Raw genomic sequence first — 17,178 nt, forward strand, 5'->3', positions numbered from 1 at the left:
CTGACCTTTGCCGTGAGAAGGCAAGGTGGAGCTGTGAGGTTGGAAACAAACACGTGTGTTTATGTGCACGCAAAACATGTGTGTTTATGTGCACTGGAAACACGTGTGTCTATGTGCACACAGAACACGTGTGTTTATAGGCACTGGAAACACGTGTTTATGTGCACACAGAACACGTGTGTTTATAGGCACTGGAAACACATCTGTTTATATGCACACGAAGCATGTGTGTTTACGTGCGCACGAAGCACATATATGTATGTGCACACGGAACACATGTGTTTATAAGCACATGGAACACGTGTGTTTATGTGCACTGGAAACACGTGTGTTTATGAGCACATGGAATACGTGTGTTTATGAGCACACGAAGCACGTGTGTTTATGAGCACATGGAACACATGTGTTTATGTGCACATGGAACATGTGTGTTTATGTGTACTGGAAACACATGTGTTTATGTGCACACAAAGCACATGTGTTTATAGGCACTGGAAGCACATGTGTTTATGTGCGCACAGAACACGTGTGTTTATGTGCACTGGAAACACGTGTGTTTATGTGCGCACAGAACACGTGTGTTTATGTGCACACGGAACACGTGTGTTTATGTGCACTGGAAACACATGTGTTTATGTGCACACAAAGCACATGTGTTTATGTGCACACGGAACACGTGTGTTTATGTGCACACAAAGCACATGTGTTTATGTGCACACGGAACACGTGTGTTTATGTGCACACGAAGCACATGTGTTTATGTGCACTGGGAACACGTGTGTTTATGTGCACACGGAACACGTGTGTTTATGTGCACACGAAGCACATGTGTTTATGTGCACACGGAACACGTGTGTTTATGTGCACAGGAAACGCGCATGTTTATGTGCACACAAAGCACATTTGTGTATGTGCACATGGAACACGTGTTTATGTGCACATGGAACACGTGTGTTTATGTGCACACAGAACACGTGTGTTTATGTGCACTGGGAACATGTGTGTTTATGTGCACACGAAGCACATGTCTTTATGTGCACACGAAGCACATGTGTTTATGTGCACTGGGAACATGTGTGTTTATGTGCACACGAAGCACATGTGTTTATGTGCACACGGAACACGTGTGTTTATGTGCACACGGAACACGTGTGTTTATGTGCAGAGGAAACACGTGTGTTTATGTGCACACAAAGCACATTTGTGTATGAGCACACGGAACACGTGTTTATGTGCACACAGAACATGTGTTTATGTGCACATGGAACACGTGTGTTTATGTGCACACAGAACACGTGTGTTTATGTGCACAAGGAACGCGTGTGTGTATGTGCACTGGAAACACGTGTGTTTATATGCACACGAAGCACGTGTGTTTATGTGCACAGGAAGAACATGTGTTTATATGCACAGTAAGCCCGTGTGTTTATGTGCTGAAGCTGCCCTTGCCACAGCCTGGCCAGGTGCAGGCTGTTCCTCTGGCCCCCTCTTCCCTCCTGAAACGCCTGATGGACGAGCAGGAATGTCCCAGGGGTTGGAAATCTCTGGTGGACACAAGCGCTTCATGTAGCATTGACATACGCAGGAATTAACTCTGTTTTTCAGAGTTAATTCCTGCGTATGTCAACAGGAATTTTTATGAAGCTTTGGAGAGGGTATACCCAAGGCCATCTTTGATAGCGCAGATGGCCTTGGGTATATTCTCAAAGATGGCTATCAAAGATGGCCTTGGGTATATTCTCTCCAAAGCTTCATAAAAATTCATATAAACGTCCTAAAACACCTAATTTTCACTGCAACATTAATGAAAGCAACCATTCAGAGACCCTTTTGTTACACCTTATTCTGCCACAACCCAAGACCAGGCAGCAAAGACGGTGTGAAAAGGTTGTGTTTGTTAAGGCAGAATATTTTTATTTTAACAAATAAAAACATACTCTGAATTTAGCAATATGATTGTATAAACCAGCTTCCCCAGTGCCTAGATGGCAGTTTGAAATACCGGGGTGAGCACAGCTTCAGAAAGTGAAGATGCTCTTTGAGAGGACTCCATTCACCCGGATATTGTACAGGATCAGACTCTGCCTTTCAAAATGTCAAAGGCAGCAGTTCACAAGCAAACACCATATGGTGTGTTTGTTCTCTTCAATTCCTCTTAGAACCAGCTGAAAGAGAAAGAACATTTCAGAGCTGAAATGTCTGCATGCCACACTGTACAGGGTTCTCACTGCAAGCTCTCAAAAACTGTAGATGATGGCATGAAATTGCTCCGAGGGACAGAACTGATCATTTGCAGTCCAGTCTCCAAAAAGCCCACTTGTAAAATGCACTGACACCATGTTGTGGCTTTGCTCTGGGATCTGGGAGGGACTTGCACAGGACAGAGCTCCCAGGATGTCCCCGAAGCCCCTTTGAAAGGCAGCTGAAGCGGGTGTTTCTGTCACTGCCGTGGTGGAGCTCTGAAGGCCTGGTTAGTGCAGCTCTGTGACGGTGTAACAGCTGCTGAGTCCCAGCACGATTAAAAATAAACTGCAGCAAAAATAGTCACAGATTTGTGACTGAGGAAGAACAACCACTGGGGCAGCACAGAACCATTGGAGGCATCCCTCTGACGTTTAAGGGGGTTTTTAAATCACATTCCTGACGGGTTCCCAGGCTGCAGCCCATGGCCAGTGGGCGGAGGAGCAGATGCTGGTGAGAGGCCACCAGGAGCAGCTCCTGCAGTTTCAGGGAGGGATTTTCTGCTCCCCCTGTTGCTCTTTAATTTAAACCCAGAACAGCTGGGGCCCACATCTCTGAGCCCAGGGTGTCACCCATCCCAGGGCCACGTGGGCTCGGGGGCCCCCGCAGTGTCACCAGTAACAGCAGTGCTCTGTGTTTCTTTCAATGAATGCCCTCTGCAAATTTACTGAAATACCCTGCGGGTGATCTTGTACCCATCAAGAAATGATTCTTTAAATTGCATGAGACACAGATGGTGACCAATCCTAAATTCCCTCCCTGCGACCCTGAGTGCTCAGACAGCCTGAACCTGCCAAAGCAAAGCTGGGTTAGAAGCATCCCAACACCAAAAATGCAAATATTCCTGTGGTGCAGGTCTTTGTGGTCACTCTTAAGCATGGTCACTCACTTTTCCAACCTGAGTGAATCCTATGATTTGCAGAATTCTGTGGATTTTTGCTTCAGTACTGGAGTAAACATTTCAGAATAAACATAATAATAATTTATAAAATAATTACACACAGCCACACAAGGAAGGCTCAGGCCTTACATTTTATTTCTGCAAATGAGAGACAAATCTGGCTTGTGATCAGCTAAGCACACTCAGGTAACAAATTAAAGCCATCCCTCTTATCCCCTTTTCCCAGCATGTGATGCTGAGGTTTTAGAACAACATTAAATAAGAGCTCACAAAGCGAGATGGAAAATCCAGAGTGGCAGCAACACGCTCTGTTTGCTTGCTACCGAGTCCGTTTTACACCTTAATTGTGGGCCCACAAGACAATACTCGAAAGCAAAACTGTTTCTTTCATGTCCACAATAAATAGTCCTGCAGGCCTCTGGAGGAGAAGAGACAGCCCATGGGAAATGGCTTCTGGTTCCAGGGGACGTGGCCGCTGCTGCCCGGCCGGGAGAGCGCGGTTTGTGCGGGCCGAGTCCTCGTGCTCAGAGGCCCCACGGCAGCACGGGCTGCTCCACCTCCAGAGGAGTTTCCAGGGTCACCGAGCTGCTCTCCTCCTGCGGCCCTGGCTCTGCTGGCCCTGGGTGCTGACCCCAGCTGGCTGCAGCTCCGTGCCTCTCCGTCCAGAACCCCGGGACACAGCTATCCTCAGGTGCTGACCCCAGCTGGCTGCAGCTCCGTGCCTCTCCGTCCAGAACCCCGGGACACAGCTATCCTCAGGTGCTGACCCCAGCTGGCCGCAGCTCCGTGCCTCTCCCACTGGGATGGGCTCCAGCCAGAGCCCCGGGACACAGCCGAGCCCCTCTGCCTGCTCCGAGCCCGGCAGGCCAGCTCCAAACTCTGCTGGCTGCTGCCAGTGCGGTGCCACAGGGCCCGGCTGCACCGAGGGCAGTGGGACATGGGCAGTGGGATTGTGGGCGGTGGAATATGGGGAGCAGGGCTGTGGGCAGTGGGACATGGGCAGTGGGATTGTGGGCAGTGGGATATGGGGAATGGGACTGTAGGCAATGGGACCATGGGCAGTAGGACATGGGGAGCAGGGCTGTGGGCAGTGGGACTGTGGGCAGTGGGACACGGGGAGTGGGACTGTGAGGAGCAGGACCGTGGACAGTGGGACAGTGAACAGTGGAACTGTAGGGAGCAGGACTGTGGGCAGTGGGACTGTGGGCAGTGGGACTGTGGGCAGTGGGACTGTGGTCACCCAGCCATGGTCACCCAGCTATGGTCAGCCAGCTGTGGTCAGCCAGCTGTGACTGCCAGGCTGGTTGGATCTGCTCCAGCTTGGGGGCAGCTGCTCCTGGCGTTGGAATGTCCCCCCACCAGCAGTGAAAGTGCTGAGCTTTAGTTGAGGTATATCAATCATCTGCAACACACCAGAAACCAAACCTCTGTCTCTGTCCTGTTTCCCCTTTCTAAACCACTCTGGGGGATGTCCAAACACCCAAAGCAAAGACCAGAAACAAATGGCTTTGCCTTTCTGAGCCCTTCTCCATCAGCTTCGCCTTCCAAATGCCTTCCCCACCCCTGCACCCGGGCTGGCAGCCCATCCCATCCTGGCAGCTGGCTGCCTTCACACCAGTGCTGCTGACTGGCTGCAGCAGTGGCGTTTCCATCACCCCAGTGTGAGATCTTCACAGTAGGAACACGATTTTGGGCTTGTCAAGGCCTGCTGCAGCTAAACCTGCTCCTGGTCCCAGCAAGGACAGACCCCAGGGCTAATACAGGAAACACTGTTGTTAGGTATCTGAGCCTCACACCAGCTTCTTCACAGCTCAGAGCATTTAGCAGGTTGCTTGTTAAAAGGGTGGAAATAATGAATATGGGAGTAGTTAAATATGGGCCTGGCAGTACTAAATACAGCAGTTTCTGTTGTACAGATGCAAGCAGCGCCGCTGTGCCGGGCAGCAGAGCAGCAGGACGCTGAGGAAAGCAGAGGCTGTCTCGTGTGGCACTATTTACACATCTCCATTTAAAAAGCTGCCGAGTTGGGTTAAATATAAGTATAGAACATTTCTTCCATATACAAACTCTTGTTAGCTGATTAATCATTAAGGTGCTCAGAAGTGTGGATGAAAACAGAAGGTACAGTAGATCAGCTGTGTCTTCACCTATGTACACACAGTTGCCTGCTGGCACCAGCCTCTCCCACAGAAGCTGGGAGCCAAGCGGCCGGTCACGAATCGCGAGCCACAGGAGCTGTTGTTCTCTTCATGAGATCTTTGTCGGGAGGACAGCCAGTGGTGCTGTGGTTCCTCGCTCACAGCAGAGTGTCTGGGAGCCCTTGCTGGTCGGCGTGGCTGGCGGTGCCGGGCGGTGTCACCCGTGGGACGCGCCGCTCCCAGCCCTCCCTGCTGGGATGCTGCTGGTCTCGTGGCAGCTCTCCGAGGCAGGACCCACCGGGGTGCGTCCCGCAGGCCCTCCCGAGTGCTCGGAAAGCTCAGATCCCCGTGCATCCCCTGCTGCGCCCCGTGCAGCCACAGGGGAGATTTTGGCGTGAGAAACCACAAACCAGCAAAATGCACTTAGCAAAAATTTTGTCTTCTCCTCAGAAAAAAATAAAACAAATCCCCAATGGCCCATACTTTGTAGGTCAAATTTCTTGTCCATTAACACTCTCAGAGAGTTTTTTGTTTTTTGTCTGATGGCCAAACTCTACCTGTAGTTCCATTCAGTGCTGACTGATGGCTGGCATCACTTTATTCCATACCTGTGCTCACACAGGCGCCCTCAGAGAGACTCAAAGTTTGGCATTTTGGGAACCTGTCCAAACAGGAGGGTATGTGACCACACTGAAAATGTTAATTTTTGTCCTTGTCCTTTCAAGTTACCATACAAAAAGAGAGGAAAAGAAGTCTATTTCACTACTGTTTGCAAACCTACCATGTACCGTCGTTCTCCCCCTCGTACATTTAAGTTTCAAACAGGTCCCAGAGATCGCAAGGCAAGATTGTTAAGGCAGTGTAAGGAACTCAGTATTTCACTCGCACCTCTCGATCCCCTTAGAAGCACTTCTAAGGCATCCAGGGGGGCGTGTGGTTTGTGCTTGCCTTTCCTGGCAAAGGCGTTTGGTACGGCGCGGGCAGGGGACGCGGCGGGGCTGGGGCCCTCACCACCGCTCCTTCTGGAACACCTCTGCCTGCACCATGTCCCCGGGGTGCTCCGAGATGCACGCCCCGTTGATCTCGTTGAGCTTGTTGTCGGGCAGGTCCTCGGGCTTTGTGCAAAGCTTCAGCGCCCTGGAGATGAAGACGTCCAGGTCGAAGTCGGGGTTGGCGTCGCCGCTGACGGCAGCGGGCTCCTTGTGCAGGCGGTGAGGAGAGGAGGGCAGGCTCCGCTCCTGCATCTCGGGCAGGGAGCCGGGGCACTCCAGCCCCACCTGAGTGCTCTTCACCCACTGCGCAATCTCCAGGAACAGGTTGGAGGGCTCCTCTTCCAGCGACAGCTCAGCCGCGGGCGCTATGGTGGCCCTTTTCCAGTGGGATAAATCCAGGATGAGCTTGGGCTCTGAGTAGTGGTGGGGCTTGCTGTCCCTCCACAGCAGCTTGTCCAGGTAGGAGGGCGATCCCACCTTGTAATCGCACGACTTCCCGCAGTCGGCATCGAACACGCGGTCCATGGAGGAGTGGGAGAGCTCCAGGAAGCGCTCCGAGCTGCTCTGCGAGTACTTCCGTGGGTCCACCTGCGCCTCCTCCGCCGCGGGCTCCGAGCCCGCCCGCGGGTCCCGCTGCACCTCGTCCATGTCGTGCTGCTTGTCGTGCCTCCAGTCCAGGTCGGAGGAGAGGCTGATGTGGTACCTGCCAAAGACACGCTGCTGTCAGACACGGGCAGCAGCACGGCCCGAGCCGCCCGAGTGCTCCTGCGGCTCCTTGCCCTTCTGCTAGCTGGGTTAACCTCTTACTGGCAGCACAGAGAGCCTTCCTCTGCCTCAAAATGCCAGGGGACCAGTAATTGTTATTTATCAACAGCCTGAGATGCAGGAAATAGAGCCCAACAACCAAACCGAGTGGTCCCTTCCTTTAGATATTGATCACCTCCCCTCCACTTGGGACTAAAACATGATTAACAGCAATAATTACCAATCTGCCCCTCCACTCAGGACTAAAACATGATTAACAGCAATAATTACCAATCTGCCCCTCAGCCAACAGACAGGAACCTCAGCTGTGCCCTTCCTGTTTGGTGACAGAACAGTAAAAGACATGAATTAAAACTGACCGAACCAGAGGACACAGTCTCAAGCCACGCCAAGGGAAATGTAGGTTGGATATTAGGAAAAAGTTTTTCACAGAGAGAATTATAAAGTTCTGGAATGGCCTGTCTGAGGAGGTGGTGGAGTCCCCATCCCTGGGTGTGTTTAACAAAGCCTGGATGTGGCACTGGGTGCCAGGGTTCAGTTGAGGTGCTGGGGCTGGGTTGGACTCGACGGTCTTGAAGGTCTCTTCCAACCCAGTGATTCTGTGAATTCTGTGAATTCTGTGAACAACCCCACTGAGGCTGGGCATCACCAGTTTGCTCTGATGTCAAGGGCCCAGAGCATCCCTGGAGGGTCACCTTGCTCAGTGACAGCTTCTCCTGAAGTCCTGACAGCACCCAGGGCTCTCCCAGTGCCCCCTGATTCCCTGGCTCCTGGCTGAGCTGCCTGTGGAATGTGCTATCCCAGCCGCTGGGGCCCTGCCACAGCACCCAGCCGCTCCTCAGGTGTCCCACAGCACACAGCCAAAGTCACCCGCTGTCCCCAGAACGGCTGGCTCGTGCTGCAGAGCCCCCAGCCTGGCATGGGTGTCCCCACCTGGGGGCAGGACAGCCTCAGCCCCTTGTGTCACAGCAAGGAGAAGGTGACAGGGAGCCTCCAGCCCTGAGCTGCTGCTCTGGGGCAGGGATGCTGGGGCTGTGGGTGTAAGAGCTGAAATGAGAGATGTGGGGCTCCAGGGGCTCTCCAAAATGCAGTTTATTGTATCCAAGAGGTCACAGCAGCCCCGGGTAGTGGGTGACAGAGCTGTGCCTACAGCTGTCAGCTCCAGCTGCAGGCAGGCCTGGAGCCCCTTTGGTTTTGGTTACACTGCATTATAGACTTTTCTTTGCTGAGCATCTTAATAGAGTAGAACCAATCTATACCTGAACTGTTATCTATAGCCCATCATAACTACTGTAATTACCATATTCATGTTACTGTTCTCCAATCACTCAAAGTTAGTACATTACTTCTAGTTTAAGCTAGAAGTTGTTTTTCAGTTTTCTTTCAATGGAAAATTCTGAGACCTTTTTTCTCCTTGCCACATTTGCTGCCTTGTTTGTCTGTGCCATCTTTCTGCTTGGTAAAAACATCTTCTTGTTTGGGGTGGGTTTATCCATTGCTCTAAGCCATAAAAACCCCTTCTAACTAACACACCCTTTGCCTCCTTGGTTATCCAGTAAGACTGACTCAGCAATTCTTTTCTTTTATATCAAAACTTGCTTCCATCTCTATTCCTTCACCAGACTCCACATTTAAAAATCTTTCTGCCAAGCATCCATATCTGTGAGACTTTCTTGTCAAACTTTCGTCCTTCCCAACGTGTGGGGATGCACTGAGGGTGGGTATCCTGCTGCCAGCCCTCCTCCCCGCCTGAGTGAGCCCCCAGACCCCACTCTGATGACCTTGCCCTGGCTGTCTCCCACATCTGCTCGCTCAGGCACAGACACTGCAGGCCAGGGGAGGGAGGGGTGCCTTCAGGTAATTTTTCAGTGCTGGTGGAACCCAGTGAATCAGTAGGGTGAGGAGATTTAACTGCTCTGCAGAGGGGAGAAATGTTAGAGCATCCTCAGCCAGTTCGTCCCCCACAGCCTGAAGGGGCTGTAGAGAAAACTGAACCTTTTAAATTAATTCTTATCTGCTTATTTTGTCCTGCCTGTCCCAGTGCTGGGACTGGCCCAGTGACTGGGGTAATCACCTGGAATGTGAGAGACCTCAGCTCAAGGCTTGGAGCCGTTCTAAACTTCCAGTGCAGCTTCCAGCAAGCCATTTAAACGTCAGCTCAACTCAGGGTTTTGTACAAGGCCCCCAGATATGTGTTCTTTGGGGTGATGCACCTTGAAAAGTGGTGAATATAGCACTCCAAATCAGGCCCTGTGCCCAAAAGGTACAAGAATCAAATTATTTTGTACCTGTACTGCAGGGACAGAGGGCAGAGGAAGGGGCTGCAGAGCCACTTTGACCCACATGAAGACAACCTAGGCTGAAAATCAAGAGCAGAAAGGCACTCAGTGATGTACAGGGATGTGCAGGCTCAGCTTCTGGTCCCTGTGGAATCCAGGAGGAGCCTCTGGGCAGCTTCAGCGAGGCTCCAGCTTGGGCTGGAATTATAGCATGGCACAAAGAGGGAAAAGCAGGCATCTTTCAGGGGTGAACAGGCATGGTGGAACGCAGCCACACCAGAGGCGTTGGGGAAGGTGAAACAGGAAAGCCTTATCAATATGATTGCTTGGCAAAAGATTTTGAGAATAGGGAAAGTGAGATTGAAATGAAATCAAGCTTTGAGATCCCTCAGTTACTGAACAACTGCAAAACAATGGTGTGGCTGGCTGAAGGTAATCCCCTTTTGATGGAACAACACCCTCTGCTTGCAGACAGGCCCAAGGGGCAGAGCAGACCCTACAGCTTGGCAGAAGGGGCCCAAAGAGGAGTTTTTAGGGTTTAAAATGTAACAGAGTATGGTAATGTAATGATTCCTATAGGCTGTTTGTAAATGCCATAGGATTTGCATGTTGTACTAGATTGATTAGTGAGAATTAGAATATTCAGCACAGAAGAAGATTTATTGTATTGTAACGGGAACCTCACTCTCTTATTCTCTTATCCTCTTATCCTTTCTCTCTCTCACATCCTCTTTATCACTCTCTTTACTTCTCTCAGGCCTGCTCTGAGCTGTGGCTGGCAGCTCCCAGCAGGGCCCTGCACCCAGGCCCTTTGCAATAAACCCCAAATCCCAGCAGGCCCCTGCACCCAGGCCCTTGGCAATAAACCCCAAATCCCAGCAGGGCCCTGCACCCAGGCCCTTGGCGATAAACCCCAAATCCCAGCAGGGCCCTGCACCCAGGCCCTGTGCAATAAACCCCAAATCCCAGCAGGGCCCTGCACCCAGGCCCTGTGCAATGAACCCCAAATCCCAGCAGGGCCCTGCACCCAGGCCCTGTGCAATAAACCCCAAATCCCAGCAGGGCCCTGCACCCAGGCCCTGTGCAATAAACCCCAAATCCCAGCAGGGCCCTGCACCCAGGCCCTGTGCAATAAACCCCAAATCCCAGCAGGGCTCTGCACCCAGGCCCTGTGCAATAAACCCCAAATCCCAGCAGGGTCCTGCACCCAGGCCCTGTGCAGTAAACCCCAAATCCCAGCAGGGCCCTGCACCCAGGCCCTGTGCAGTAAACCCCAAATCCCAGCAGGGTCCTGCACCCAGGCCCTTTGCAATAAACCCCAAATTCCAAATGGCCCCTGCAACCAAACCCTTTGCAATAAACCCCAAATCCCAAAAGGCCCCTGCACCCAGGCCCTGTGCAATAAACCACAAGTTCCAAAAGGCCTCGGCAGCCCAGCCCAGCCGTGGTACCTGTCCCAGTTGGACATCTGGCTCTGGTTGGCCTCCATGAGCAGGATGTCATCGATCTCATCCTCGATGCGGAACGGGTGCTGCGACACCGGCTCATCCTCGGGGCAGGAGTAGGGGCTCATGTAGGGGTGCTGCAGGCCCATCTCGGCCGTCAGCCGGTCCATGGGGTTAAATGTCAGAATTTTCTCCAGAAAATCAATGGCTGTGAGGCAGAGACACACAAGCTCACCATTCCTCAAAAGCAAAAACAGTTCTCTTGCCAGGACGAGCCTCGCAGAGCCCCCTGGCAAATCCCCGTGGACCCAAACGAGGCACTTCTGTCCTTGCTGGGGTCCCCTGCCCCTCACAGAGCTGTGAGCTTGCAGGGGAGCCACCTGCAGCCCCCAGGTGTCACCTCCTGTCACCTCCTGCAGCATGGCCAGGGAATGACTGCGAGAGCACCCTCGGAGCTGTGCAGGGGTCACACACACAGAGCTACAGCCCCAGATCTCAGCACAGAGCTGAGATAACATCCCAGCCCAGCACAGAGCTGAGATCCCAGCCCAGCACAGAGCTGAGATCCCAGCACAGAGCTGGCACCCCAAACCAGCACAGAGCTGAGATACCACCCCAAAAAGGCCTTTGGAAGGTGCTGGGATCTGACTCCACACCCTCAGATACACTTGACAAGCACACTGTGTTTCAGACAGCTGATTTCACCTCTTAGGCCCCACTGGAGTGGATTAGATTTACTGCAACTTTTAAAAGCCTTTGGTGTGACCGATGCCATGAAATTATTTTACCCATTAATGTTTGAAGAATTCTGAGTGGCTAAAATAATTTTAGGAAGACTGTGCTGCATGCACTCTTTCTGTGATGAATTTTAAGTGCAATTAAACCCAAACGTAGAGGGCTGGCTATGATTGATTTGGTGATTCCACTTACTGAGGTTATGTGAAAAGGTAAAATCCTGCCACTGAAGTTGTTGCTTATCCAGTTGATCCTTTCATGGGAAAGTCCCTTTGAGTTCAGGCAACAAAAATAGGAATAATGCCTTTCTTCAGATACAGCTTCGTACTGAAACTTCCAGGAACATCCCACTGAAGGTGCAATTGTGTGAATGGGATGGTTTCTGTAGAGGCAGAACCCCTCAGCAGGAAGGACAGCCACACGTGTTGCCCCAGAGCTCAAACATTAACCAATTTCTGGCTGTCTCCCGTGAGATTACCTCATGGCTCAGACTAATTAAGCAGGAAGGAGTCAATTGCTCTGTAAGGTCACAAAAACCCATTATGGGTTATATATTGTGATGCACCACGGGTCAGAGAGGCAGGGAAATGACAGTGAATAATGTGAGGGGCAGGGCTGACCTTTCCTCCTGCAGCCACGGCAGGGAATAAATCTGCTGCTGCTCGCTGGAGGCTGACACAGCCCTGGGCCCATGGATATTGTGTCACCAAGGCCAGGCTCGGCGCCTCTCACACGGAGAGTCACTCCTGAACATGAGATGAGCCTGCTCCTGAGCTCTTCCCAAAAGCAGGCCTGGTTTAACCCTCAGAAGGAGCTCAGGGGAGCACTGGTCAGCTCCTGTCTGTAACATCTATCTCAGGAGTGGGGTGTTTGTGAGGAAAGCCTGTCCTGCAGTGCTGCACAGCTGTGCTCAGGCCAGAGGCATGGGGCTGGGAAAGAGCCTCTGGGCTGAGCCAGGCCTGGCACCTCTCACATGGAGAGTCACTCCAGGATGTGAGCTGGGCCTGCTCCTGAGCTCTTCCCAAAAGCAGGCCTGGTTTAACCCTCAGAAGGAGCTCAGGGAAGCACTGATTCATATTCCTGTCTGTAACACCTATCTCAGGAGTGGGATGTTTGTGAGGAAGAGCCTGTCCCTCGCTGTGCTGCACAGCTGCAGACTGGAAAAGAGCCTCTGGGCTGAGCCCTCGCTCACAGCTCGGGGAGACACATGGGATGTACCCCCAAAGGGCCCTGGAAGTGTGTTTTACCCTTAGGAGACACCTGTGAGCAAGCCACAGCATCACAGCCCGGGGACAGGCCACCTGTGAGGGGACAGCACTGGGGACAGCATCTGAGCTACAGCCAGGACCCCCGGGGATGTGCATCCCCTTCCCCAGAGCTCAGGCCCTGGGCCTTGCAGGGCAGCAACCCTGGCACCCCAGAAGCAGCTCTGGGGACACGGCTGGTGTAGTGTGTGGTTTTATTTGTCATGTTTACTGTTTAATTTCTGGTTCATAATCCCTCTGTATTTTTCTCCCCCTGTCTTTGGTGTGGCACAGACTTGCTTTTTGATAATTCAGTTTAGTTAAGTGTGGTTTCTCTGTAACCTAGTTACTCCCTGCCAAGTTTCAAACCCCCTCCCATATCCAGGTGTTAACCTCTACTGTCCCAAGCCATTCCCCTCCCTTGAAATCCTCCATTGGCTTGCACGTTGTATTCCCTGCCTTCTGTTCCACCCCCAGCTCTCCTGATTACCTTGAGACTGTAAGAATTCCCCCAGTTTAAGAGCTGTTGTTTTCCCTCAGTTCAGGGCCTGGGACCCTGGGATCGGGGAGTTTTACCATCAAATAAAGTTACCCCAGTTCCACCCCTGGCCTGTGCTGCTGCCTTTGTTTCTGTGCCGGTTTCTGTGAACCTCCCTGGTAACTGGGATTCTGCAGAGCTCAAAAGGGGGGTCTGTCACGCCCCTGTATCACCTGGCCAGGACTAACACACACCACAGCAGTTTTGGGGCGCACAGCAGCCGGGGAAGCCCCGGGGGCACCGCGGTACCTTCACTGTCCACCTCGGGCAGCAGCTTGCGCAGCGGCTTCCGCACCTCCCACGTGCTGTTGATGAACATGGGCATCACCTTCAGCAGCTCCTCCTTGTCCTCCTGGTGGATCACGGGGATGGTCTCCAGGATCAGCTGCATCTGCTCCAGCTCGTGGCCCCCTGAGCAGGGAGAAGAAGGAGAGAGCAGTGAGACCAGGGGTCCCCAGGCTCCACCTCTAAAGGATTGCAGGTGTCCAACCCCAAGAGGAAAGGTGTTTTCTGACCATATTCCAGGCACCAAGTCATGGCTCTGGTGGTGGCAATGCCCACGGCTGCCCTGTGCCATTTCATGTTCTCAGTCCTTTTCCCTCAGGACATATTTATCCATAAAACCCCAAGCCCCGCTCAGGGCTGGCTGCCCGTCACTGAGAGGAGAGCAGCAGCAGAGCCAAGCAGAGCACCCCATCAGTGAGCACCATTCCCACTCTCCACGCTCTCCTGGATGCCACCAAGAGGTGACATCCGTGGGGATTTCCAGCCTTCCGTGCAGGCAGAGGAGCCTGGCAGGAATGTGGAGCTGCGCCACTGGATTTCTGCCTGCCAGGAATGGTTAGAAAATTCATATAGTTAGGAATGGTCAGAAATGCCCTGTCCACAGAGGCAGGACCAGCACGGAGCAGCCTGGGGCAGCCAAAACAATAAGCATTTTCAGGTGTCCTAGGTTGACTACATCAGGCTACCAAGCCCCTGCTGGCCCAGCCGTGGATTTCAGTGGTGAGCAGTGCCCATCCCATCCACAAGGAGAGCCAGCCCCAGGGATGGGCAGCACTGCTGATCAGCCAGCAGGGAGGGAAGGGAGGCCCCTCTCATGACAGGGGGACTGAATGCCCTGAGGCAGCCCTGTTCCTGTGGAGGTCCCTGGCATTTGCAGGGTCCCCCCTCCACAGCCCAGAGCTCCAGTAGATCAGCACGAGTTTTCCAGACTCACACCCGTGGAGCTTGCTGGAACGCAGGACACAGGAAATATTTCTCTGCCTGCTCTGTGGGGTCCTGACCCCCAGGGAAGCACTGCCTCAACCTTCGCCCATGGAGAAGGCTCCCAAGGCTTTGGATGGATTGGTGTCCAAAAGTGTGTGAAACAGACAATAGTGTAGTTTATCACAGGGTGAGAAATTTAGAGTTTTGGGGTTTTAGTATAGAGGTAGATAGGAGGCAAGATGGAGGATCTTGGCTGTTGTCTGAGCTCCTTCTCCTTCTCCTTCTCCTCCTCCTCCTCCTCCTTATTCCTCTGCAGTGCTGGTGGCACAGGGTGATTGGGTGAGGGAAGCCTCAGTGCAGAGGTTACGTGGACAGATGAAGGATTAGTGATGGTAGAAAGGTGGAAATAAAGTATGTTTTAAGAGTTTATTAGATAAAACAGCTTTAGAAGACCTTGAAACTGCACATCTTGTGACCAGTTTTGCTGAACTTTCTTGCGCGCTAAGTCTGGTGCAGACGGTGTGTTGGACTTCTGATAAGATAACAATTAACAGCAACCTGAAGACCAAAAAAAGTCTCTCAATCCTGGCACAGAGCTGTTGAAAGGAGGTTTTCCCCCATCAGGGGGCCCAACGAGAGCAGCACACACAGCGCTGACCCCAGCACAGCCCCTTGGGGACAGTCAGTGATGTTGGCAGACTCTCTCCCATCCAGCCCAGAGAGGTGGCCACGGCCACAGCCAGGCCACATGGCACAGCTCAGTGGCACAGCAGTGACCTCAGCAGCCCCAAATGCTGCTGACAGAGCCCAGCTGGTCACCACCACCACACACAGCTGCTCAATCAGCGAGGCAGAGCAAGGGGAAAAGCAGAGGAGACAAAGGGAGGGACGCCCTTGCCCTGTCAGTCCTGGCAGATTAATCCACTTTCCTACACAAGGACTAATTTTAGGTCACTCAGAGATTCGCAGCGTGACTCCAGGGGAAACTGAAGATATCTAGCAGGAAATGAGCACCTTGTTAGCCAGGCTAATTCCCCAGCTGTGATCCAAATTACAGGGTGATAAAAGTCACAAAGCCTCAGCGGCTTTTCCCTCAGCGCAGCCCCAGCCGAAGATACCTGGCAGCCAAGAGACACCGCGTTCAGTCACACAAAGGAGCTGCTAATGCAGCGCTGGAAGCCTTGAATTATGGCTCCCAAGAAACCCCATTCTCTTACATTATCCTCTATTTATGGAATTCCCAGGGACCTTTTTCTGAAGGTATTAACTCCTGAAAAGGAGAACACGAATCAGGGGCAGAATAAAGGCAGCAGGCTGTGGTTACCCAGGGAGAGAAGGAGCTCTGCACCACATCTTGAGGAGAGAGCCTTCTCCAGGGAGCACCCAAGCCCTGGCAGTGAGCCCTGATCCCACGGGAAAAGCCCCTGTGCCATCTCTGGCTCTTGGCCACAGCACAGCCCCACTGGTGAACCCCACGGAGATTTGCAAGGACAGATCTCTTTTCCTTTTTCCTCCTTTTTCCCCTCTTTTTTTTTCCTTTTTTCTCCTCTTTTCTCCTTTTCCCTCCTTTTTTCTCTTTTTTCCTCCTCTTTCCCCATTTACTGCTGCTTCCACGGCTGCTGCTTTGGGTGGAAGGGACACTGGAGGGAGCTGCAGCTCCTCAGCCAGGGACACTTTTCCCCGTTTTCTGTGCTGCGGCAGGGGAGCTCTGCCAGGCCTGCAATCCAGGCTCCAGCTGCTGGGAATGTCCTGCTCTCCATGAGCTGTGACACAGCCAGAAAATCCCTGTGGGAGAATGGAAGCAGTGAGCGACATCTACCCCGAATCACCAATCACCTTCGCTTACCTGCCTTGCTCAAGCACCGCGGATAGACTGCCGAGTTAATTATATTGATTTATGCTAAGCACTCAATTTAAACTGCACTCTCTGGAAACCATTTACCCAGGGCAAGGCGCTGCTGCAGGATGGAGCTTCCTCGGGACCACACTGCTCTCATTTCTCCCATTTCTCATTTCTGCCCACCCAGGGCTCTGCGCAGGGCTCGCCCTGCAGGCAGTGTGAAAAGTGCATATTGTATGGCTCTATGCAGATATTTACTATGTGTATTTTGATGTATTGATTAGTAGTGCTGTATTAACATTTTAATAATATGATAAACGGAATCTCGTAGTTAAAAGGTAACTTTTGTAGTTAAAATAAGTGGGATATATTTTTTTTAAGAAAGGAATGAGGCACTCGCAGCAGATAGCAGCCCCAGGACACCTCAGTCTTTCAGAGAAAAAGAATCTACTGCTCTCTTATCAGAAGAAATGAACTTCTTCCTGCCTCGAAGGTGCTGTTAAGATTAAGAGGAAGAAGTTAACACTGCCCAGACAGAATCCTGTATTTGAATGGAATTTATGCATCATGGATGAGCTGTATGAATATGCAACAGGCTGTTGTTTTAAGGGTTAATCCTTTGTTAACGGGTGGTTTTTTTTGGGTTCATGCTGCCCAGAAAAAGGTACCCAGACATCCATAACTCTTTGTCTCTATTGTCTCATATTGTCCTAATTCAAATTGTCAAAATTATTATTACTCTAATTATATTACTATTTTATAACCATTTGATTAATATTAAACTTTTAAAATCCTAAAAAGAAGTGACTGGAGTTTTTCACAGGGAGGGAAGGGAGGCTGCAGCTCTGGGA

At 51.9% G+C, this 17,178-nt stretch overlaps 1 protein-coding gene across 2 annotated transcripts in view; it reads right to left on the reverse strand.

The window, feature by feature from the left end:
- Positions 1-3,254: 3,254 nt before the first annotated feature.
- MAPK4 (mitogen-activated protein kinase 4) overlaps positions 3,255-17,178 on the reverse strand; it is a 60,025-nt gene continuing 46,101 nt past the window's right edge. For both annotated transcript variants that reach the window (XM_063180274.1, XM_063180273.1), the window contains exons 4-6: positions 13,528-13,689; positions 10,768-10,969; positions 3,255-6,975 (exon numbers count right to left, since the gene is read on the reverse strand). In XM_063180274.1, coding sequence (XP_063036344.1) covers positions 6,288-6,975; positions 10,768-10,969; positions 13,528-13,689 — 1,052 coding nt within the window. In that variant the 3' untranslated portion in view covers positions 3,255-6,287. The remainder of the gene's footprint in view (positions 6,976-10,767; positions 10,970-13,527; positions 13,690-17,178) is intronic.

The sequence above is a fragment of the Melospiza melodia genome, chromosome Z (assembly GCF_035770615.1).
Source record: "Melospiza melodia melodia isolate bMelMel2 chromosome Z, bMelMel2.pri, whole genome shotgun sequence".
Classification (NCBI taxonomy): Eukaryota; Metazoa; Chordata; class Aves; order Passeriformes; family Passerellidae; genus Melospiza; species Melospiza melodia.